Source organism: Crinia signifera, chromosome 5 (assembly GCF_055691185.1).
Source record: "Crinia signifera chromosome 5, ASM5569118v1, whole genome shotgun sequence".
Classification (NCBI taxonomy): Eukaryota; Metazoa; Chordata; class Amphibia; order Anura; family Myobatrachidae; genus Crinia; species Crinia signifera.
In genome coordinates, this window is record NC_139221.1 from 53558830 (window position 1) to 53584735 (window position 25906).

A 25906-nucleotide genomic window follows, 5' to 3' on the forward strand; every position below is an offset into this window, starting at 1 on the left:
ATTCACAAGTAAAAAATAGATAATAGGAGACAATGGGGATAGGACACCCAATAGTAAGTAAACCACAGAATTTCATATAGCTTGAAGAGTTAAATCAATACTCATTCTAACTTAGGGGATATCCACACATACAGACAATGGTAACATAAAGCTCTTGTACAGCACAATCTCAGCTCAGGACAGTGGAAACAATTCCAGTTAAGCTTTGCGCCAGAGAAGTAATAATATTATATGAGACACCAGAGGCGTAGCTAGGGTGGAGCCGGAGGAGCACCAGCTCCAGGCGCCAACATGTCACCGGGCGCCGGAGCTCTGCCGCCGGCTCCCCCGCCCTGCTCGCTCGCTCCCCTCTGTGCCGTGGATCCCCGTTGTGCCTGTGTAGGGGGGGGGGGCGCGGAACAAGGAGCCCACATTAGCCGTGGAGAGATGTGCCTGGTCCCTGGAGAGGAAGAGGAAGCCCGGGGTCGGGGGTCAGCGCGACGAGGAGGAGGAGAAGGAGAGTGAAGCTGTGTGGCATTGGGGCAGGAGGAGGAAGAGCAGCCAGTAGCGTGGCCAGCAGCGCGTGGGAGCAGAGCAGAGAGAGGACGGAGGGGAGATTGACAGCTCCAGTCCCCGGCACCCGACAGCAGCTCCCGATACCCAGCCGCCAGGTGCTGTGGACTGGTGCGGTGATGCGGCTGCCGGGCATCGGGCGCTGCTGTCAGGTGCCGGGGACTGGAGCTGTCAATCTCCGCTCCGTCCTCTCTCTGCTCTGCTCCCATGCACTGCTGGCCACGCTGCTGCTCTTCCTCCTCCTGTCCCTCGCCATGCAGCTTCACTCTTCTCCTCCTCGTCGCACTGACCCCGGGCTTCCTCTTCCTCTCCAGGGACCAGGCACTTCTCCTCTCCACGGCCAATGTGGCCTCCTTGATCCGCAAGTCCTGGTGGCCGCAAGTCCTGGTGGCCACAGGAGTGAAGGAGAGCCCAGGCCTCGCACCCAGCACCTAGCCGCAGTACCCAGTGTCGCCTGGGCAACAGCCAGAGCGGCAGGGAGCCAGCACCTACCTGGCCACAGCAACTGACCCCCACAGCAGCACCCCACATCAGGCAGCGACCAGTGATGGCCCCCAGCATCCGTTGGCACAGAATAGGAAGGTCTCAGACCACCCCAGACACCAGCCCAGGGCACGTGAGTTGGCCAGTGTGGCCCTATCTCCAAAGGTACCCAGAGGAACAGCATACCTCCCAACATGACCCTCTACAGGAGGGACATATTGCTCTATTTCTGGACTTCTCCCTTAATTAATGATTGCCATCACCTGTGTTGAAGCACCTTTCTAATCAATTAACCTGTGTGAAACAGGTGATGGCAATCATAAATGAAGAGGGAAGTGCAGAAACAGAGCAATGTGTCCCTCCTGGAGAGGGTCATGTTGGGAGGTATGGAACAGGCAGGACTAATCCTTAACCCCCCTCTGTGCGTTTCACTAGCAGAGGGGAGGGGAGGGGGGTGGGGTGCTCCGGGCACCGTGGAACCAAGCTACACCACTGTGAGGCACTGTATACTACAGTACGAGGTAGAGGTTAGGGAATTTTTTTTCAGTTAGGAAATGAGCAACAACTAAATCTTAGAGGCAAATGATTCACATCATAATTTGCACAACAGCGTCAACACTATTTGCATGAATGAAAAACATTGATTGATTTAGCAATGGATTTACATTCACACCCCACACCCCAATGGATTTACATTCACACCATTTCGTGGGAATGGCAGCATTTCATGGGCATTACCACGAAAACGCTGGGAGTTCTCATGGAAATCGCCAGGTGACGTGGACGCCAGGGGGCAGGCAGCTGACATCACCGGATGTCAGCTGCCCGCCCACTACTTTCTGAATGCCCACGCACATCTAAAGTTACCTTAGAGTAACCCTAGACGTGCGTGTGCCTTCTACATCATTCAATGGTTGGCGACCACAGCCTGCAAATGGATGTTTATGTTAAACATCCATCACAGCCCAGGCGTACGAACATGGCGTGCGTATCGGCATTCGCAGGGCGGCATCTGGTGGACTTGCAAGGGTGCGAACTCGCAGCCTTGCGACTCAACCAGAATAAGGTCCATAGTATGTGGACAGGTCTGTTGGTTTTTATATGGCAATGAACATTCATCCCACTTCTAACACCATAAAGTACATGACAAGTTATAACCTATTAATAACTAACAAATCAAATATCACCTATTAATCATTAGTGTAGCCATAGTAGTATTTGTTTGCACTACTTGCATTATTATTATTATTATTATTATTATTAATAAACAAGCTCCCATGTGTCAAAAGTTTAAAATGAACCTACAGAAAAACATTTAACATCTTCCCTGAGAGCTATACTCTGGTTTGCATTCTAGTTGCTTGTTAGTTTTAATTTTTTTTTTTTTAAATAACATTATTAAAGGGTTCTAGATGGTTTAGAGAAGCAAAGAGTGTATTGTCCATGTTTTTTCCCCTGTGGTAAATCAGATGTTTAACAGAAGAGAACATGACTTTTCCATGATTTTTAAGGACAAACATATAAAACGCATCACAAAGACACATTTGTACTGGTAAGTTAAGGAAACAAACTTGCTCCTATGTAAAGACACAAAGTTGATCAAACTAACATTTCTGTGACCAGTACAATTGCCGAATACATTATTTCTTTGATAAACCTTTTTTCCTATACTGTATAGACTTTAGAAGATTATTTATTACTTAGCTGATAATATTTACAAGTTAAATACTGTGTATGTGCTTAATGTATCAATGCACCTAAGAAAAAAATGTATTTGTTTTACACATCCTATATCCTTAACCAATAAGTACATTTAGTATGGCTTGCATAATTATTTTCTTGCTTTGCTAAGTTATCTACCATGCGTCCAATGAAATTGCATAGTTTAGGCTAATTTAGTTGTGCTTTTACATGTATCATAGTTTAAAGTGTACAATGTATGCTCTAATGACAGATAGTTAGTCGCAAGTCAAAAGCACATGATTAGTTAGATAAGGTGTAAGCATCATGTGGCTCTTCAGGTATTGTGGAACTACAAGATTCAGGATTCCATACCATTTGGTGGTCATGCAGGAATGTGTAGTTCACAAATAACTGGTAAGATGCAAATTGCCAATCTCCAAGATCGATTGACTACTACTTGGTTATAATTACCTGAATGCTCCTTGAACTTAACCTTTTGTAGTCCAAATTTTATTTTGCAATTCAAACAGTCTGGTTTAAATTAATTGTCATTTTTTTTAAATGGTCTACATTGAATGTTGAACTTTATTCTAAAGTGGTTTACCATTGGATCTGCTACTAGTGCTAGGGCTGTTGAGTCTGACTAGACGTTGGACTTGAAAGGGTTAAAGGAAGTAAAGACTGATGCTGAAGATGCTCACAGTCCTTTCCCTGTCAATTCTAGCTCTTAATGAATTACATACGCCTTCTCTGTAGAGATCCATATTGTGTTATGGCCAACGATGGCACCAATGGTTGACAGTGAGTGTTTATAGGGAAGATATTGCACCCATTTCTAACTCTCAGCATTTCCCCTCCAGCAACCAGCTGCTCACTTGTTCCATTACCATTAATGACCTAAGGTCACTTCTTGCACAAGAGATAATTCTTTCCAGTATACATTCACTGTCAACTCAAGCAACTAGTGCAATGCAGAGGTAGGTTACCAGACACAATGTGGAGCTATATAAAGAACCAGTCAGAGGACAACCAGGACCTGGGGCTATTATTTACAGGTCAAGGAGCACCAAGTAACTTACTTAATTTTTTTGGGCTTTGATGTTCCGTTAAGAAGCCATTCAATGTTGCACCAATGCATATGTGTTTGGAGAACAGGTCTATTAATATCAATTAAAAAAAACTCCACTTATGATAGAGGATAAAATATTTTTGAGGTAACCAGCCCTCAATAACCCTGTAGCTACTGATTAAAATGTGTTGTGATTTTTTTTCCATATGTACGTAGCTCAAAAAAAAAAAAGGCACGTGTTGAAAAAGGCGCCATTTTGAACTCAGCCAACTTAATAACTTTGATCATCTGCTCTATGTGTCAGCCGGGGTCTCTTCATGAGAATTCTCAAAGGATGAATTTATTGCTTCTATAAAAGGCCCAGGGTAGGTTTGTGCTGAGTGTTGGATTATTTTATCCATATTGCTGTCTTCATTTGGTTCTTCCTTGGCACCAAAGGCTGGGCAGGATCTGGTTCGTGCATAATTTGGATCAACTCTAGTGCTGCCGACCATCTCACTGACTGTGCTTATTGGCGATGCCTGACGCCTACTCTTCTGCAATTGATCTTCTTTGTGTTTTATGGAATACCAAGCCAAAAATATGAAAATGAATCCTAAGAATTTCAGACCAGCTGCCAGTCCAAAATAAACGAAACGAAATGATGTCACGTTGTATTCCCAGCAAGACCCTTGTACTCCGCAGTCCTGTTGCCAAAGCATGCAAGTTGTATCAATAACAGCCCCAAAGTAGATTGGTGTAGGAATGTAAGCTGCAAAAACAAAGAAACATTGCATACTTTACCAACTACATATTCTGACACTACAAATAACTTATACTGTAGGTTGCCAGTGTCATTAAATAGTCTGACAGAGACCAGCATTGCCATTTTCAAGATACTTTATTACCTAAGACATATATAGATTTATTTAATTTCATATACAGACTAATGGGGGATTTTGAACTATGGGTCATAAACTAAAACATGTGTCATAATAAGATATATTATTACTATTGTTTTAATATTATTAATATTCAAAATGACTAAATTAATGACATTTTTACATTTACGTTTTCACAATAATAATCAATTGTGCACAAATGTAGTAAACATTGATTTACATGATTTTCAGAAAGTCAGAAAGTTTAAAAACAACTCTGGAACCCCATAAATGAGGGCTGAACTAGAAATGTGTAAGCCTCATGGCAACATCCATGGGCAGTCTGCTTCTAGACTACACACAGCTCTGCACATCCTGCTCACAGTCTTCTCCCTTCCGAGCACACTTAAGGGAATATCCTATTAGCAGTGGTGATTCACCGCTGCAAATAGGTGAGGCCGGGGCTATCTTATTATGCTTTGTGGGACCCACGATAACACATGCAATCAGGGAATTATCCCCGATCCCATGTGTTTTCGCCTGATCACAGGTCTATTTCCAGCTGATATAATTTGCTGCTAAATGGATGTCAAGATAATGACCATCGGTCACTTTTAGCTGTCGAACCAGCTCTGGGAATAACAGGATATCCCCTTTAGTGGTGAAGCCTGAGAATGCAGTTTTGGGCATACATTATTCTAAAGCTTCATATGCCTGCATTGCATCTCCTATTCAATGCTCTTGATTCGCCTTTTTTTTTTGCTGTGAACAGGGCTGTTTTTTGGCAAAACTTCTTGAATTTTGACACAAAAAATTATATTCGCCGTATTCAATGATCTCTGTTCGGCGAAAGCGAACAGCGAATGCTGGCCAATTCCCCATTTCATAGTCACTGCTTTTCACTGTTGGTTTTCTATGGGTTTTCTTTGCATAGTTCGCCGTAGTTTGCCGAAAGTGTATTCAATGCCAAAATGGAGAACAGTGTTCACTGTTTTTTTTTCGGTGAATTTCTTCGTTCTGCTTACGACATTTTTTTTAGGTGAACTTAAATTTGTACTTATAAAATAAATGTTTTTTATTCATTTTTTTTTTTTTTGGTGTCTACAAGTCAGTTTATTTATTATTTGAAGGATCTTGCTAATTTTATCTCTTTACAAGCAACACATTAATAGATTTAGATTTTTTTCCCCATCATTATTATTATTTTTCCCGCTCATTAAATATGCACTGCGCTGGGTCCCGCTCATTAGCTATGCATGGAGCGGGACCAGCTCGGCGCACACTACTGCCTGGGTCACCCGGCCCTCCCTTCTGTGGATAAATGTAAGCTGCAGCCCTCCGTTCCTCTCCGCAGCAGCCACCCTGTCTCCCTTCTGCCTGTGCAGCGCCGGGAGTCCTCCATACTGCCACCGCTGTGTTGCCGTATTGTGCTATTTTCACCATCAGGGGCAGCAAGCCCCTGAGGCATTGAATACGGTGACCGGTGGGCTGTCAGCGAATCCAGCTGACGGGGGAAGCACAGGCGAAACTATGACAGCGTACACTGCCCCTGTGCTCACCGCAGCATCTAATCCGGCACTATGTATTTTCCATATTGCATCCCAGAGAGGTTTCAGGGTACGCAAACAGTCGAGATCCACTCAATGCGCCTGATACCAGTGCTTGCAAAGCTGAGCAATAATTTGCTAGTGTTCTATTTTTAGGAGTCACTGATGTTCAAATATCTGCGCAGGCCACGCTGTGCACATGCAGACCTGGCCCTGTGTCATTGCTTACAGTGCCCCAAAACATACAGAATGATTGACATGCTGCTGGCGTTTGCAAGCAGCATCTCAGAAAATGGGACGTGCCGGCCTCATTTTCTGGGAGTGCTGAAGACAGTGGATGCGTCCTTGGGTTTAGCGTCACTGGCCCGACAGCGTGATTTTACCGGGGTAAACAAGAGGGGATTACTGAAATGCCCAATGTTTAAGCAGCTGATCCAGTAGATCACAGAAGCCAGCAGGCGGCGCCTTTACTTTGACATAAATGCTAAATTACAAATACCTAGCGGTATGGTGAAGCAAAAGTAGAATTTAATCATATTACTAGAACATCGGTACTCTTTACTTAGAAGGGCGCCCATCTTGGCCATCTCGGGCATTGAATGCACTAAAAAATCAGGTGCGATGCGACAGACGAGATGCCCGAGATTTCCCATAGGGAACAATGTTAAATGTCTCAATTGACCCGATTTTCCTGTTCAATGCCTCAATTGACCCAATTTTTCCATAGGAAACAATGTTAAATGGGCCACAGAGGCCAAATAGGCACCCTGAAGTGAATAATGGCCACCCGAATTGTTAACGCCACCCCACGATCAACGTCAACCCGAAGCGTGGCGAGCGCAGCGAGCCCGCGAGGGGCGGCGGTACGCGTCCTACGACCTTTTCATACCCCCACTATCCACGTCGGCGTGGAGTTGAGAATAGAAAGTGTGGCGAGCGCAGCGAGCCACCGAGCCCGAAGCGTGGCGAGCGCAGCGCGCCCCGCGAGGGGACGCGGATACCTTCACAGGTATCCGCGTTCCCTCGCGGGCTTCACAGCTGTCCGCGTACCCTCGCGGGGCTCGCTGCGCTCGCCACGCTTCGGGCTCGGTGGCTCGCTGCGCTCGCCACACTTTCTATTCTCAACTCCACGCCGACGTGGATAGTGGGGGTATGAAAAGGTCGTAGGACGCGTACCACCGCCCCTCGCGGGCTCGCTGCGCTCGCCACGCATCGGGTTGACGTTGATCGTGGGGTGGCGTTAACAATTCGGGTGGCCATTATACACTTCAGGGTGCCTATTTGGCCTCTGTGGCCCATTTAACATTGTTTCCTATGGAAAAATCGGGTCAATTGAGGCATTGAACAGGAAAATTGGGTCAATTGAGACATTTAACATTGTTCCCTATGGGAAATCTCGGGCATCTCGTCGGTTGATCGCACCCGATTTTTTAGTGCATTCAATGCCCGAGATTTTTTACTAACGATGCCCACGATCAAAATCGTGGGCGCCCTTCTAAGTAAAGAGTACCAGAACATCATACACTTATCATGAAAATCAATTAATCTTCTACCTGCAGGACCAGCTCTACCATAAGGCAGCTTCAGGCACCACAGAGTCTGCCTATCACAATAGTATAGATGTCTATGATGAAGACAGCTTTGTTGTACTTGATTCAGGTAGCGACTGAGGAAAGTCTAAGATGTCACCTTCACACTTTCATTTGAGGGACTGCAAAGTGGGTATTGGTAGCAGTGTTGGGTTTTGGGGGGTGGGGTCAGTAGATTGAGGTTTTGCCTAGGATGCTGAGAAACCTTACACCAGCCCTGACTACCTGAGTGTAAGTTACTTACCAAGAGTCCTCAATAAAACAAACTGCATTCCTAATGCAAAAGGTCTCTCTCCTTCTTCCACTGACCTGGAAGACATGGCAAAAGCGGGGTCACAGGCAATCAATGGCAAATCTAGTCATTTACATGGCATATTGCTAACTATAATCACTCTTGTGATACGGCATATGCTTTGAGAACAATCACGGTCCCACTCTTACACATAGTGAATTTATTACACTTGCAAAACGAATGCAATCAATAAACCCTGTGCACTTTATACCTTTTGGCCAGTCCATAATTAAATGGGGATCCAATTCTCTTTTAAACTTTTTAATTTTAAACTGAGTTTTAATGTAAAGTCCAAATAACACTAAATTATGTATTTTGACTTCATACTTCTGGTCTCAAAATTGTGGCCTTTGAGATCCTATATATAAATAAGCCATGACTGTTATACCCCTTTCACACAAGCCACTCGGCCGCTACCTGGCACTTTTGAGTGCCGGGTCAATTCACAGCACCCACAAATTACCGGGTTAAAGCTTTTCAACCAGGGAATTTGCTGGAAAACCCAGGTTTTTCTGTGGTGTTAAAGGGTCAAGACGGGTCCTAAATCTCAGACCCTGGTCAAGAGCAGGGTCGGAGTGCCAGGATTTAAGGCCCGTGTTAACCCTTTAACACCAAAGAAAAACCCAGGTTTTTCCGCAATTTCCCTGGTTGAAAAGTTTTTTTCCTGGTTATTTACTTTAAGGGCAGAAATAGATACTAGCAAAACACCATATGCAAAAAAGTTTTTTAGTGAAAAAACAGCAGCATATTATAAAGGCTATCACAGTACTTAATGTCATAGTCCAGGGACAGACATCACTTTTAGTCCATAGACCCCATAGCTTGACAGCTGTTTCGGTGGTGACCACCTTTATCATAAAGCTGGTCTCTATTTCTGCCCTTGCATTGATTGGATTATATTTATCAGTATGTGATTGCAGCACCCCAATAAGAGTGTACGGTTTTTCTGTTGTTCTGCTACACTTGCTGTTTGAGGAGAAACACTGGTGGATTTTACACTTGGCAATGAATCCATATGAAACATTTCTTCTAAAACAGAAAGTACATAAGATACCCATCACCATTTGGAGTCGTCATTGTTGGGACCCTTCAGGATATAAGGACAAACCAGCGAGTACCCGTCTCCAGGACCTGTGGTAGGAGTACACTAATCTGGTGTTGCTGCTATTGCCTTGGTGTTTTTTTAAACACGCCTTGTGGTAGCCAGCCGTCAGTGTCTGTCTCTTTGTTACAAGCAATTTTTGTTTGCACCAGGAAAATTTGTCCTTTTATTCCAATGAAAAATCAAACATTCTCAGTTTAATGCACCATGAAGCACCTTTCTCTATCCATTATCTATCTATCTATCTATCTATCTATCTATCTATATATATATATATACATCTATACATACAATATATGAAAATATAAATGTCCTTTGGTTTTATGTGTTATTTAAAGTATAGATATCGGTGCATAAAGAACCTCCGGCTGCAGTTACTGTACACAAAGCCAGATATTTAGTAAAGTTCATCCGAGGACACTGGTGATGAAACAAATGATGCAGAATGGCAATGTACTGTGTATGCGGGCTATGTAACTTGTATCTTCTGTAGCTAAAGGCAAGGATCGCTATGCGCCTCTACACATGTCATGTTCCAGGCATTTCTCATGCTGTAAGCAATTGCTCAGACTGCACTCTTAATAACACAAATATAAACATGCTTTTAAAGTAACGAATCAAATACAAAATATAAATATTCTGTAACTACAATATAATAAAAAAAAGGTAATTGTTTAGTCCAAAAGCTAAATTCTGTTTAACTTTAACATCTGATATGTTAAATACATCTGCATCACTGTGTTGTGTGTTAACAGTAAATGTGAAGATGGGTCTCTTTCTGCTTTACGTATGCACAGGTATGACTGATGCGTTTCAGTGTGTACGCCCAATGTATACGTACATTTACATCTATCTATCCATCTATCTATCTACGCACATGTAAAATAAAGCCACCAAGGAGTTATGCGACTATGTATTAGAGATGTGCAGGCTCTAATTTACTCTGATTTCAAAGCAGGATCTTATTGGCTATCAACTGTCAGCAACTGTCATGTGATTTGGGATAGCCAATAAGATCCTGCTTTGAAATCAGAGTAAATCAGAGCCTGCACATCTCTACTATGTATTATACATACATAAAGAGTTGCTTGTAAGGTGTGATTCTCAGATCTAAATAAATTTTTACCCTCATTCTGGTTCACTCGCAAAGGCAAATTCCTTCTCAAATGGACAAAACCATGTGCGCTGCAGGTGGGGCAGATGTAACATGTGCAGAGAGAGTTAGATTTGGGTAAGTTATTTTGTTTCTGTGCAGGGTAAATACTGACTGCTTTATTTTTACACTGCACTATAGATATCAGTTTGAAGTAAAACCCCACCCAAATCTAATTCTCTCTGCACATGTTACATCTGCCCCACCCACAGTGCACGTGGTTTTGTCCATTTGAGAAGGAATTTGCCTTTGCGAGTGAACCTGAATAAGGGCCTTAGTTTTCAATCACAAATTTGGATTCCATCTATAATTAGTTTTAGTAAGTCATGTGACAGAAGTGCAAATATACTTTATGCTGAACAGGACTGTTGACGCAGCTCTCCAAATATAAGCATCTATTAGATATATTTTAAAGGATATTGTTGATGTATTCTTGTTACTAGTATATTATACACATAAAGCACACTAAAGAAAAGAAAAGATAGCAATAAATGGATAAAGCAATGGGTTCTAGGCTGTAATCTAAAATATATCACACAGAATCTGAATATTGTGCTTTTACTAGACAGAGATCACTGCTCCAAGAGGATATGTACAAAGCGGCATTTCCTCACCTGAGAGTCACTATGATTGCAGAGGGCTGTGCGCATGCTGTGATGAGAGTAACAATGAAAAGAAATATCAAGAATGGGATGAGCGTGTTGCAGGTTCGGTCGCATTTCCCTGACACAGCATAGCCATTTTCATGCAGATATGTCTTAACAATGACCACTCTGAGCTGGCTGCGCTGGCCGACTGTGGGTGGAGTTATAACCTGTCGACTTTGGACACAGGCACATTCAGTATAATTTCTCCCCTGCAACAGAAACAAAGATCTGCGGTTATATTAGAAGGGATTGGGAGAGAGAGAAGCATTGGAGAGAGATACAGTGGGGAAGTTCTAACTCCTTTATCTAGCACAGTATCTGAAAGGATAGTTAGAATTGGATTGGCTACCGTTGACAGGTACTGCACTTTATCTCTCTCCACGTCTACCCTGCTTTTTAAAGGGGCCCACATGCGGTTCGATGTTCGGATGCGGTTTGAACTTTTTAGTTCAAAACACATTGTCTGCAGTTCACATTACACCGTGTTTCTTTTGGCTTGATCTGCGATGCGTGCTCCCGTGCATCGCATATCCCGAGTCAAAAAAGTATGTGCAGGCAGTTCTTTTTGTATTAGATTGCATTGCATCTAATTCAGATCGCAGTGTTTTAGCGTATCACATTCGATTTGACCTATATGCAATGCGATCTTCGCATCGAGCACAAATCTCACCTTGTGTAGGCATCTTAAGACACAACAAAACAACCATTTCTCTGCTTGCTACCAACTGGTAACTATATGAAGTGGATTCCTGTTGCTACAATTGAATCACAGTGAACTAAGGAGGATATACAGTCTATTTATGTTTGCAGTAAAACAGTAGCCTGTAAAAGTGTAACAGCTGGGGGTAATTACAACATCAAGTGATATATTCTACAGCAGAAACTTAAGGCTCACATAATCTTTCAAAAGAATGGGCAGCTGCTGAATGGCTGAGAGAGCTCTCTCTCTCAGCCAATCAGCAGCCGCCCATTCTTTTGAATGTTTTTTTTTTTAATCTGCTCTCCCGCCTGCTACCCGCTGCTTGGAGGTCGGACCTGCAAATTGATGTGTGCCATCTTATGTTCTGGAGGTCCAACCTCCGACTCCGGTGCTATGTGGATCGGATGCAATGCATTTGCAATCTGGGCCTATTTCACTTGATTTCTCAGCACGATCCGTCGGAATCTGGCCTAAATACACCTAAAGATTTATCTGTCCAATATGTCTAGCGGGAACAAAATTCTGGAAATGAATACGAGCAAATGACAATCAAACATTTGCTCCCAAATGCTGGAAAACAAACGAAAACTATTGCTTGGGTAAATTTGATTTAACCCATTTGTCTGACTCACCATTGTCTGCTTTCCAGCCTTTGGAGGCAAATTTTTATTCTTATTTGCGCCCAAACATTTCCACATTTTTGTTCCTACCAAATCGATTGGACAGATAAATCTTTAGGTGTGTATCCAGCTTAAAAATGTCCTTCTCACATTCCCTACAGAAATAAGCAGTCCAACCGGTAGTCAGTGTGTCTGAGGTTATACAAGTTGATGGGAGGTCATGTCTCTGGCTTCAATTTGTCATACAGCCTATGGCCCTGAGGAGTTCCATCCATATAAATAAATGCCAGTAACTAATTGGAAACAAGATCCCCATTCCACTGTTCAATATTAAAGTCAGGCCAGCTGAACAGAATTACTGTAAAGAATACGGAACAGCAGATTTTAAGATAACAGATTAACCAATTTAAAAATGTCAATACCCAAAAGCGAGTTAGGTCCCAAACACACGAAGGAGATACATCGTTCAGATAAGGGCAACTGACACACTCTATTATGACAGAGAGCGTCATTTAAATGAAATAATCACAACCATGGGGAAAAAAGAAGCTGAGCGGAGAGCACAGTTCTCATGAGTCTCCGCAGTGACCTTCAGACGTAGGGAGACACAATACCATGGTGGCACGCAGGGCTCTCACATTGCATTGGCGCAGCTTTGAGAGGCTGGAATGCCAACATGCCATGGATTTGCATCCTGCAAACTGAGATCACATTCTAGTCTGAGCAGCTTCTTGTCCCTGGCCTGCTTTCAGGTTCCATGGAATTCTCCAGCAGCTATACATGGAATTGTGCAGTGTGTTCATATGTACAGATGAGGGGCGGTTATTGTGCGTATAAAAGCAGATTTATCACAGAAGAAACCAAGAACCCAAGTAACAACGGGTGCAGATTATTAGATAGACAGCGTTTAGACAGTCAATAGCTCTATCCCAAGAGGTAGACAGGGGTAAAATTTTGATTTGAGAAAGGTAGACACATGAAAAGGTAGACATTTTTTCACTATATTTTTGGTGTCAGTGATGACAACTGTCGGTATGGGCCACCAATTAGTTTAACGCATACGCTGGCCATGCTTTGGGCTTGGCACACTGTTATCCCTCCCTCTATGCGGACATGAATGGTAAAGTAAGGACAAGGTGGTTAAAAGAAAAAAAAATATCATGAAAAACTCATGTCATGTGTCTACCTTTTTTATGTCTACGTTTTGACCCTGTCGACATTTTGATCCTGTCGACCTATTGCATTTTGACCCTGTCGACCTATTGCATTTGGACCTTTGGGGTAGACCTATTGACTGTCTATTTAGACACCGTAGAGCTGTCAATCGGAGCCATTACCAACTTGCTGTAATTTCTGCACATACACAGAGATCTGCCCTGCATAGTAACCATAGCAAATCATGATTATATATGCACGCTATTGCTGAACTTACAGACGTAGCGCCTGTCATTTTTGCTGGGGCTGGTGGTAGATTAACGTGTGCGTCCCCTTATTACAGAGCTCCCCACCGGTCCCGAGTGCTTCGCCTCCCAGTCAGATGGAGCGCCAGTTCACCAGAGAGGGCGGTCTGGCGAGCCCCGGCGCTGAATAAAGTGCGCGCCATCTGTAGTTATTATGTGCTAACAGATCAGAATGAGCCACTTCCAAAGCGCATTAGACACATCCTTGCAACTGTCGATGGCGCATCAGCAGCAGTCACCACATTACTGAACACAATATGGCTACTGCTTTATGGTTAACACTTGTGGGCGCTCCTGGGAGGTAACAAGGGGGTGGCAGACAGTGGCTGTAGCTAAAGACCCACTTACACAGGGCATAACAGTCAGATGAAGAAACTGTGCCAGCCATAGGGCTGATGCACGTTTCCATGGTAATACTGAAGCACATCTAAAGAGCAACGTCAGATATCGCATCTCATCGCATCTCGGATTTGCGATGAGACAAGATGAGATCTCGTAGAAAAAGTATGTGCAGCACATACTTTTTGTACTAGATCTCATCTCATCGCAAAACCAAGATGCAATATTGTATACAATATTATATACAATAATTGTTACGTGTATGGGCACCTTTATCATGCGCACAATACTGTAAACGATCGCGCTTCCATCTGTATGTAGGTTTGGTCACATTGGGTACTTTGGACTTCTTACAGTGTAGACAGTAGAGATGGGGCTGATGGCATCAATTATTATTATTATTATTATTGTTACTATTATTATTCTGGCTGCTGCAATCTATTCATAGTATAGATCTGTATTCAGTACATAAAACAAGAAGATAACAGCATTTATATTTATTTGGACGTATTTACTGATCGGTGCGGTGTAAAATACCATTTACTGACTCTTCTTGCAGATGTACAATGGAAGTATGAGCACTGGTCACACTGAGGGAAACGTGCTCCTTACTCTACAGCCAGGAGGAGGCAAATGTTGTACTTACTGCAATGCTCTGATTTCCCACATTGATGCATCCAGCAAGACAAGGATTAAAGTAGGTAATTCCATCTGATCCACACACTGGCTCGTATTCATGAATTTTACAACCACAATTAACATTACAGCCACCTGTTAGATTCCTGTGCGCCATCGTCAGCGTGGGGCTGGGGGGAGAAGGGGAAGCAGAATAGTGTTAAAAAAAAACCTCAGCACAAAATAAATAAATCATATAATTTGTATTTACATCAGGGCAACGTGTGGCTCTATCTGCTAAAATGCCTCTATTAAAATCAGACATTGATCATGCCTGGCCTATTAACTTCTTTGCTCTAGAATGATAAAATAAGTATATATTTAATGGCCTGGGTGTAATAGGCAAAACCAGTGTTTGTGAAGCAAATCCTGCCCGTCACCACATAACTGAACCTAAGGATGACATATAAACACAATTTAATCAATGTAACCCTTTGAGTGCCAACATCTCACTGAGATATGTGCAAAATATTTGTTAAGAATACCAGCGTCGCTCACATTTGTTATATAAATTCAAATAAAAAATGTGTTAATAAACATTATATTTCTTATATAAAAGGTAAACATTACAGGTCATTATGATGAATAAAAAAGTTTGCTTGACAAAATTTTCACACCTTTTTTGACAAATTTACTTGGAGGGTTAATATTGTTTTCTAAATTACAAAATAAGAAACTTTTGGCTTTTAGGGTGCCACAAAAAAATTCTGATAATCTAGGACGCCATGATTCCAAAAAGTTAGGAAACCGCTGGTCTGTGGTAAGATTTGTATTTTGATTATTTGAAACTGCACTTTGGTACCACCTTACAAATGATGTATTTTTTTGAACAACACAATTGGACAATATACAGTATTATAGATATGTACACAGCAAAACTGTTAAGGCCCATACACACTTGAAGATTTTCATTTCAAAAGACTTTGCCAAAATCTTTGATAGCTATATCTTTCACCAAAGTAGTGCGTACACACTGAGCTATTGTCCCCAAAGAGCAAGAGATTTTCAGAAGGCGAAAGACTTTGCTGAAAATCTTTCATTATAAATGGGCTAGGTTTGAATTCCAAGGGTTCCGACGCAGCAGCCCTCACCACATTACCCGCCGACTTCCCCCCCATGGAGCCATGCAGTGCCAGCCGCATCACCCGCAGCCCCTTCCCTCCCTCGGAGCGATACCTCGTGGAGCAACGCGGCACCCGCATCACACCCCCTTCCCCAGTGGAGCGAGTAGTGCAGGAGTTCCCCCCCCCCCCCGCCTTAGGCGCTACCTGGCCATATAATATAATATGACCAGATACCAACAAGCGCCTCGTCCAAAACATCACAATCTGAGCAAATCCCAACAGATGGCTCTCAAACAATTGGGTGAATATAAAGATGTCACATTCCGTCCGGCGGATAAGGGGGGTGGCCTCATAATCCAGAATCTCGCAGACTATAAGGCAGAAGCCTATAGACAGCTGTTGGATGATGCTACCTATGAACCATTGAGTCATGATCCCACTGACAACTACAAAAGGGAGGTTGATGCCATCCTGACTAAAGCCACCACAGACGGCTTAATCTCTGAAAAATTGTGTAAAGCTCTTTCTCAAAAATCCCCCATGGTCCCTATTTTTTATACGGTCCCTAAAATACACAAATCCCTCCAAAATCCCCCAGGTCGTCCCATCATCAGTGCCCCAGACGCCATCTGCCACCCGATATCTCAGTTCCTTGATTCCATTGTTCAGCCAATCATCACCAAACAATCATCTTACATTAAGGACACAACAGCATTCCTTAATTCTCTGTCTACCATCACACAGATACCTGACAATGCTAGACTGGTCACCATGGATGTGGCCAGTCTATATACCAGCATTCCACAAGAACATGGCTTAACAGTGATGAAATTGTTCCTAACAGAACATAACATGCAGGATATACAATTGGAACTGTTCATGAAATTAATGGAGGTAACCCTCACTAAAAATTATTTTTTATTTGACGGCAAATTTTTTCGCCAGAAGACAGGGTGTGCCATGGGAAGTCCAATATCGCCATCATTTGCCAACATTTACATGTTCCAACAGGAACACAAGATGTTTTTCAGTGATGTGACCATTTCCAGCAAAATATTGACTTTTAATAGATACATACACGACCTGTTTATGATTTGGACAGGGACTGAGAATGAACTTCAACAACTCATTGTGGACATAAACAACAATACGTCTACTATCAAATTGACATATCAACAGTCAACCAGTGTCATCAACTACCTAGACGTGTGTGTCAAGATCGTCAACAACTCCATCCAGACTGAACTCTATGTAAAACCCACAGACAGAAACACCACCTTGAAATCAAACAGCTTCCATCCGATGGCCCTCAGAAAATCCCTGGCCAAATCACAAATGATCCGGGCAGCTAGGATTACCAGTCAAACTGACCAACTACCTTCAGTAATTGACACCTTTGTAACTAAGTTCAGACAGAGAGGATATCCTCCAAAACAACTGCAAGCACAAAAGGCAGAAATATTAAACATGAACAGAGCCACGTTACTAACCCAGTCCTCCAAAGTCTCCCACAAGGATCAAGATGAACCTATGCCATTTGTCACCAAACTCACTCCAACTAGCAAGATCCTTCCAAGGGCCACTCGGGCTCTTTGGCCCATAGTCAAAACGGACAAACAGTTAAAGTGTTTCCGTAGTAAACGTCCCATGCTATGTTACCAACGGGGCCGCAATATTAAAGATGTGATTGTACATACGGACATTACCGGACACGACCAACACAAGAAAGATCTTCATATCAACATCTTAACTAAATCAAATGGATGCTACAAGTGCATAAAATGTACCACCTGTACAGATATGATTACAGGTCCGGCTTTCATACACCCTATTACTAAAAAGGAATACCCTATTCATCACATCTTAAATTGCATGTCCCCATACATTGTGTATATCCTCCAATGTCCGTGTGGACTTATATATGTGGGCAAAACTAACAGACCCATGAGGGAACGCATGGCAAACCATCGGTCATCGATTAAAAAAGCTTTATCCGGCAATTCAAAGAACACAGATTTATCAGTGGCCAAACATTTTGTTACAGCTCAGCATAAATTATCTGATTTACAACATATGGCTATAGATCATGTGCCTACATCTATACGCCGTGGAGACAGAGATGGAAAGTTACTACGTTTGGAAGCGACTTGGATCCATCGATTGAATTCAACAAAACCTTTTGGACTCAATGATAAACTGCCTCTTTCAGTTTTTCTATAAATCCTGCTGTTCTCTTGTTCTATAAATCCTGCTGTTCTCTTATTTTTCTTATTCTAGTAATTTGTCTAAATTTTTTTCCCCGTAACCTTGCATGTTATACAGCTTCATGGTATTCTATGGGAACCTACATATAGATTGAGAGTGTAGTTTATTATACACCTGGCGTAGGTACACATCCCACATTCCAGCAGCCGATATTTATTATCAGCCAGTTTTGTTTAATATAACGGGACTTAGACGTTGGTACAGTCAAGTACAGTACTTGCACCTTCCCCTTCTGTTTTTATAAAATAATATTTTATACCTCATCTTTATTACGTTCACATATAAGTCTTTTTCTTTCACGTATTATGTCACAGTTCATATCATGATTATAGCTATCATGTCATCATGCATTCACGGTTTTTTCATGTGTTATTCCTTGCACTTATATGTAAACGCTCCTTCTCCCTACAGCAGCCGGTCTATCCCGTGGAGCTGGATGTGTCCGCTCATTACCGCATTTGTTATGCGTTCCACATCTTCCAGCCAGTATCCTGGCTTGCGTTTCAGCTGTCTCCAGGAAGAGACCGTACGTCATTTCCGGCGCTATGCGACACGGAAGGCACCAGGGAAGCCCGCGCTGACTGCATAGAAGGAGGGGCGGTGATTCTCACCTTACTTAAGGTAAGATTTTGTATGTATTTTTCATTCACTGTTTATCACCTTGACAAAGGAGCATATGCCCCGAAACGTTGGTGTCATACTTTAATACAAGTCATTTGAAAATCCTCGGAGTGCCGCCTATTCTGTCTTCGTCGTTGTTATATTATAATACATATATATTTATATTATAAATATATATATTATAAACATATATATATAATATTAATAATAATAATATTTGCTGCCTTTAAATTAATACATTGGTGGCAGTGGGCAGAAATATATAAACATTGGTGGTCAGTGTGTTTAGCTGGGCAGACAGCACTTCTGTGCTGTCTGCTCCGTGTTGTGCAGGGAGGAGGGCGGGGCCAGCCGGGTGTTTAACCTGGCCGGGGAGCAGCAGCAGCAGGGCAGCGAGAGGGAGAGCGCAGGGTGCCGTGATTATGACAGGCGAGGGGGCGGGGGGGCAGCGGGCCGTCCGCCGGGCTGAAAGTGGTTAATCTTTCAGCCCGGCAGGCGTACACACATGGCGATGATGGATGAAAAACCATCCATCATCGCCTCATCTGCTGGTAAAACCAGCAGATGAACCACTTTCCTAGCGATGATGCGGGAGCGCGCATCATCGCTAGTGGGCAATCTCTGGGCCATACACAATAGGCGATTTTGAGCGGAAAATCGCTCAAAACGGCTGTTTTGAGCGATTTTCAGCTGAAAATCGTCAAGTGTGTATGGGCCTTTAGATTGAGTTAAACAATATGTAATGGGTACTTTAAGTAAACAGACACAAGGATGTGAGTCAGGGTCTGTGATACATACCCAGTAGTGTAGGGTATATTAATCCCACCAAGATTAATACTTTCACATCCCACGATGAAGAGGGTGGAGAAGCAAAGCAAGGACACTCCGCAACAGATCATGGCCAACTTAGCGGATTCCCTGGCACTCAACTTCAGCTTCTTGATGATGTAACCTCCTAGAACAATGCCAACACCTGCACTCGGGACAATAACCAGCCCTAAAAATATAGCAAATAGAACAGTTTAATATTACATCTTAACATGTACAGTAGCAGATTACTCAAGACAAATAAATCAGCGCTTGATTATTTTATGACAATACAAGTTCGGAACAATAATGAGCAAATTGCAAAACATAAAACAAATACATTTTTGTAACATAAAGTACTATATTCATGTGAAAATAAAGTAAAGATGTACAAATACTTGGTAAATTGTATATGAAATGACTGAAGACAACATGAACATAGGGCCTGATTCAGTTTTGTTAGCTAAAAAGCACTCAAACTGGCAAAGCCATGTTGCGCCGCAGGTGGGGCAGATGTAACATGTGCAGAAAGAAGAGTTAGATTTGGGTGGGGTGTGTTCAAACTGAAATCTTAATTGCAGTGTAAAAATGGAGCTGTAATACATTTGTGTACTACATGCAAAAGCAGCCAGTATTTACCCTGCAGAGAAACAATATTTGTTCCCCTTGCATGGCACCATGGTTTGTTCCAGACAAAAATTATTTGATTTTTTGATGGAAACTGGTCCATCGTCACCCACAAAACCACTGTGGTTCCAAGAGCTATAGAGAGTCTGATGTACATCATTGCTGCTGGAGTCTGTGTCACTGATTAGTGCCAGTGATAAAGAATCTGGACAGTGGAGTCTGAAATGAAAGAGATCGTGGGCCCATTTTTCAAGCGTTACTGTATTTGTGGCTTTTCCCGCAAAATATTAGGTATTGGTTACAAAATACCTGGTTGTGATCAGCCACAACTATTAGGTATCACGTGCATGTATGAAAGAGAGGTGTAACGCTTCCAGATTTACCAATAGCCAGAATATATGTGGGGGGGAGGAGGGCTCCCCGGGACCCAGGCAGCACAAGCTGCCCCCCGAGAGAGCTAGCAGGGGTAGCCGCTTGCACTGCTCCCGATCGTGCATATGTAATAATCGGGAGCAGTGAATATATGAATATGTAATGAGCGGCTCTCGGCTCTCTGCCCCCTGCTGGCTGTTATGTGTAATTAAATATATATTCATGTGCTGTAAGCACATGAATAAAAATAACATGCCCCTTCACATAATAAAATTCCTGTTTTTTTTACACTGATTTTTAAAAAAAACACACCTTTATTTTAAAAGTTCACATTCCAGTTCACCATAAAAAGATGGCGATTGCTACATGGTGACACACAGCGAAAATCACTTAGAAAGCAATTCGCCGGCGAATTGTCCATCATTCACTGTTCGCCGTTGGCGAATATTGTACCTTGAATAGGGTGATTCACTTTTTCAGTAAAAAGATTCACCTTAGAGCATGAAAATAGCACACATTCTCCATAGAACATGACGAATCAGTCTCATTGAATACTGCCCTTATTATTTATCTAGCACCTTCTATAAATTAGCTATAATCTGATTGGTTGCTATTGTAAAATACCCCTCTTTGTCAGCACTTATAGTGGAAAACAATGTGAGCTACAGATGTGTCCCCATATCTATTTTCTGCAGTCATGTAAGATAGCCGCTCTTGGCATGCCCGGTCACTTGTTTTGCTTCTTTTTTTTTGCAGAAAATGCATCTGATATATGACACTTGCATATCTGTGTGTGACTGAGGGGGCATGCAATTATTTCTACGCTACAGTTTTTTAGTCATTTTTCGCCCATGCCTTTTCACATTTTGGGGGGAGGAAAAAAGCATGGGTGAAAATGACAAAAAAATGGGTGAAAAGGCCCACAATTTCAGCGAAATTGGGTGAAAACACATGGATTAGTGGCTAATTTGCCAATCCAAGTGTTTGTTTTACCAGTGCTTTATTTTTCACCTAGGTGAAAAATAGGCACTTTAATTGAATACCCCCTTTTTTTATGTATTTTATTTATAATTTTTATATGAATTTCTAAAATACACAGTACACATACAGGTTGAGTATCCCGTATCCAAAATGCTTGGGACCAGGAGAATTTTGGATAACGGATTATTCCGTATTTCGGAATATTTTAATATTTCAATGATGTATTTTGAAGTATCTTGCATTTATGCTGTATAAACACATAATATACACACAAATATATTTTATTACCACATAAAATACACACAAATATATTTTAATTGTTCAAAAAACAAGGTTTCAAAACGTGAAACAAAATGTGTGTACTATCTCAGCACTGAATTTGAATGCCAAGCAATCATTGTCTTGCACATATATAGTGCCAGTTACATATCATGTCCCCAGTGATGCTGTTACAAATGTCCCCAGTGAGTTTTTAGCAAAAAAAAATTTTTTTTTCACTTTCTGGAATGTCCGTATTTCGGAATAATTCGGATAACGGATACTCGGATACGGGATACTCGACCTGTATATCCAAATATAATAATTGGTATTAAACAAAAAATCAACCAAAGCCTTAACCCCTTCCCGACATTTGACGTACATTTACGTCATGGTCGGGAAGTACTTCCCGACACATGGCGTAAATGTACGTCATGGCTTGTAACTGTCACCGCGTCTATAGACGCGGTGACAGTTTCAACATGTCTGCTGTCCCTGACAGCAGACATGTCCCTGCATGCCCAGGGGGGGCTGCGATGCCGCCCCCCCGTCGGCGATCGCTGTGATTGGCTGTTCAGTGTGAACAGCCATTCACAGCGTTTTCTGTGTCACCGGCGAATAACGTTCGCCGGTGACACGCGATCGGAGGTGATTGGTGCTGTAAAGTACAGCACCAATCACCGCGGGGTGTAAGGGTGACACTGGTGTCACCCCACCTCACCCCGCCCGCCCCCAAAGGCCGTGATTGGTTCGTCGGACCGACGGACCAATCACAGCCAAGGAGGGGGATTTAAACTAACGGTGACTGCACTGCAGACGCCATTCCGGTCTGGAATTGCATGCAGTGCGGTCACCGTGCCTAGCTGCCGCAGTATACTGACCTGAACCGAGCAAAATACTTACCTGATCACTGCTTCATCACTGCTTGTAGTGTGCTGGATGCTTCCTGGATCCTGTTACTACTTGTGACTTCCTGTGTTGTGAACTTGTGCTGCTGCAGTGTAATAGCGTTAGATAGAGAGAGATAGATAGAGAGAGATAGAGAGATAGAGAGAGATAGTGTCAGAGAGTGCTATATTTTGTGCTGCTGCAGTGTGATATAGTTATAGATAGAGAGATAGAGAGAGAGAGAGATAGAGAGATAGTGACAGATTGTGCTATATATTTTTTATATAACTGACTGCTGCCCCCCTTTTGTGCTGATCAGTATAAATTAACTGATCAGCAACTTTTTGGGGGCGCAGGTTTTTTTTTATATATATATATACCTGTCAGTGCTGCTGCTGCAGTGTCATAGAGTGATAGATAGTGAGAGATAGAGAGAGATAGTGACAGAGAGTGATAGAGACTGCTATATTTTGTGTCTGCTGCCCCCCTTTTGTGCACCCCCAGCAACTTTTTGGGGGTGCAGGGGTTATTTTTCATATATATAACTGTCAGTGCTGCTGCTGCAGTGTCATAGAGTGATAGATAGTGAGAGATAGAGAGATAGAGAGAGATAGTGACAGAGAGTGCTATATTTTGTGCTGCTGCAGTGTGATATAGTTATAGATAGAGAGATAGAGAGAGAGAGAGATAGAGAGATAGTGACAGATTGTGCTATATATTTTTTATATAACTGACTGCTGCCCCCCTTTTGTGCTGATCAGTATAAATTAACTGATCAGCAACTTTTTGGGGGCGCAGGTTTTTTTTATATATATATATATACCTGTCAGTGCTGCTGCTGCAGTGTCATAGAGTGATAGATAGTGAGAGATAGAGAGAGATAGTGACAGAGAGTGATAGAGACTGCTATATTTTGTGTCTGCTGCCCCCCTTTTGTGCACCCCCAGCAACTTTTTGGGGGTGCAGGGGTTATTTTTCATATATATAACTGTCAGTGCTGCTGCTGCAGTGTCATAGAGTGATAGATAGTGAGAGATAGAGAGATAGAGAGAGATAGTGACAGAGAGTGCTAAATTTTGTGTCTGCTGACCCCGCCTTTTGTGCTGATCACTATATCTGAGGTGATCAGCAACTTTTTGGGGGTGCAGAGGTTTTTTTTTTTTATATATACCTGTCAGTTGCTGCCAGTTGCACTGTCAGTTGCACCAAAGGTTGTGCACCTGCTGCCCCTCACTGGTAATCAGTGTCGCATCACTGATCACCTTTTTTTTTTTTGTGGGTGCTGTGGGGTCTTTTTTTTATTTTTTTTTTTACACACACTGTGATTTTGTGGGTGTCCTGTGGCCACTGTGCGCTGATCAGTGACGTACATCACTGATCAGCTTTTTCGGCACAGGGTTGATCTATTTTTTTTTTTTTGATCAAATTCCTGTTGCCTTTGAGCGCTGTTCAGTGATGGACGTTACTGACCAACATCTGTGCTCAATTTTTGGCGCAGGACCTTTTTTTTTTTTTTTAACCCCTTCAATTTTTTTTTAACCCCTTCAATTTTTTTTTTTTTAACCCCTTCAATTTTTTTTTTTTTTTAACCCCTTCAATTTTTTTTTTTGTATAAAGTATTTTTTTTTTCTGCACTACATACACACTACACACTACATACCCCCCGGGTTGAAATAAAGTTTGTACCCCCCCCTACACTATACACGTGTTGAAACATTTTACTACCAGTAACACAAAAATAAAAATGTCATCCCAAATGTCATCCCAAATGTCATCCCAGTCATCCAGAAGAATGTATTCAGTGGAGGAGGCATATGCCATGCTTGCCTCTGACTCTGACACAGCCAGTGATGCAAGCGGGGAATTTGAAGGATTCGTCTTAAGCTCCTCTTCCTCCTCTGGTGATGAGGGACCCCCTCAAAGACGCCCCCGTAGAGCAGCTGAGACCCCCCCCCCAATAATTGATCTCGTATGGACCCCACCACCAGACAATTTTGAGCCCCAGGTTCCTGAGTTTTTGGCCATGCCAGGAATCCAATTTGATTCCACAGGTCTCAGAGAAATTGACTTTTTCAAATTATTTTTCTCTGATGATTTTATAAATTTAATGGTGGACCAAACTAATTTATATGCCCAGCAGTTTATTGCTCAAAACCCCACGTCATCATTTGCTAGGTGGACCCCTGTAGATGCAGTAGAGATGATGACGTTTTGGGGTCTGGTGTTTCATATGGGCATAGTAAAAAAGCCAGAAATTAGGCAATATTGGAGTACAGATGTTCTGTACAGCACCCCATTTTACCGTATGGCCATGCCCCGGGCTCGATTTGAGACGATCCTTAAATTTTTGCATTACAACGATAATGCACAGTGCCCACCCAGAGATGATCCCACCTTTGACCGGCTATTCAAAGTCAGGCCGGTCATTGATCATTTCAGTGCCAAATTTGAAGAGATGTACATCCCAGATAAATTCATTTGCATAGACGAGTCCCTTATACATTTTAAAGGAAGGGTTAAATTCCGCCAGTACCTTCCCAGTAAGAGGGCAAGGTATGGCATAAAAATGTATAAGCTGTGTGAAAGCACCTCAGGGTACACTCACAGGTTTAGGGTATATGAAGGGAAGGATTCAAGAATTGAACCGCCAGAATGCCCCCCCTCCCTCGTAGGTGTTAGTGGAAAAATTGTCTGGGATTTAGTGCACCCCTTCCTGGATAAAGGTTATCACCTCTATGTGGATAACTTTTACACTAGCATCCCCCTGTTTAAGGCCCTTGGTTCAAGAGGTACAGCAGCTTGCGGTACTGTGCGCAAGAACCAAAGAGGCCTCCCAAAAACGCACATTGCCCAAGTAATGAGAAGGGGTGAAAGCAGGGCACAATCCACCGAAAATATGTTGTTGGTCAAATATAAGGACAAGAGGGATGTCCTTATACTGACAACAATTCACGGAGACAGTACCACCTCCGTCCCTGTACGAGGTACCAGTACCCACACCTCAAAACCTAATTGTATCCTGGATTACAATAGGTACATGGGCGGAGTGGATCTTTCAGATCAGGTACTGAAGCCGTACAGTGCCCTGCGGAAAACAAAAATCTGGTACAAGAAGCTGGCCGTGTATATCATCCAGATGGCACTGTATAACGCTTACGTGCTATTCCGTTCTACCGGCCAGAGGGGGACATTTATGCACTTTCAAGAGGAAGTCATAAAGGGCCTAATATTTGGGAACCAGCAGGCAGAGGG

General features: G+C 42.6%; 1 protein-coding gene across 2 annotated transcripts in view; it reads right to left on the bottom strand.

The window, feature by feature from the left end:
- Positions 1 to 1495: 1495 nt before the first annotated feature.
- Positions 1496 to 25906, bottom strand: part of SLCO5A1 (solute carrier organic anion transporter family member 5A1) — a 76559-nt gene continuing 52148 nt past the window's right edge. For both annotated transcript variants that reach the window (XM_083187229.1, XM_083187228.1), the window contains 5 exons: positions 19520 to 19718; positions 14743 to 14902; positions 10945 to 11186; positions 8028 to 8092; positions 1496 to 4538 (listed from right to left, as the gene is read on the bottom strand). In XM_083187229.1, coding sequence (XP_083043355.1) covers positions 4081 to 4538; positions 8028 to 8092; positions 10945 to 11186; positions 14743 to 14902; positions 19520 to 19718 — 1124 coding nt within the window. In that variant the 3' untranslated portion in view covers positions 1496 to 4080. The remainder of the gene's footprint in view (positions 4539 to 8027; positions 8093 to 10944; positions 11187 to 14742; positions 14903 to 19519; positions 19719 to 25906) is intronic.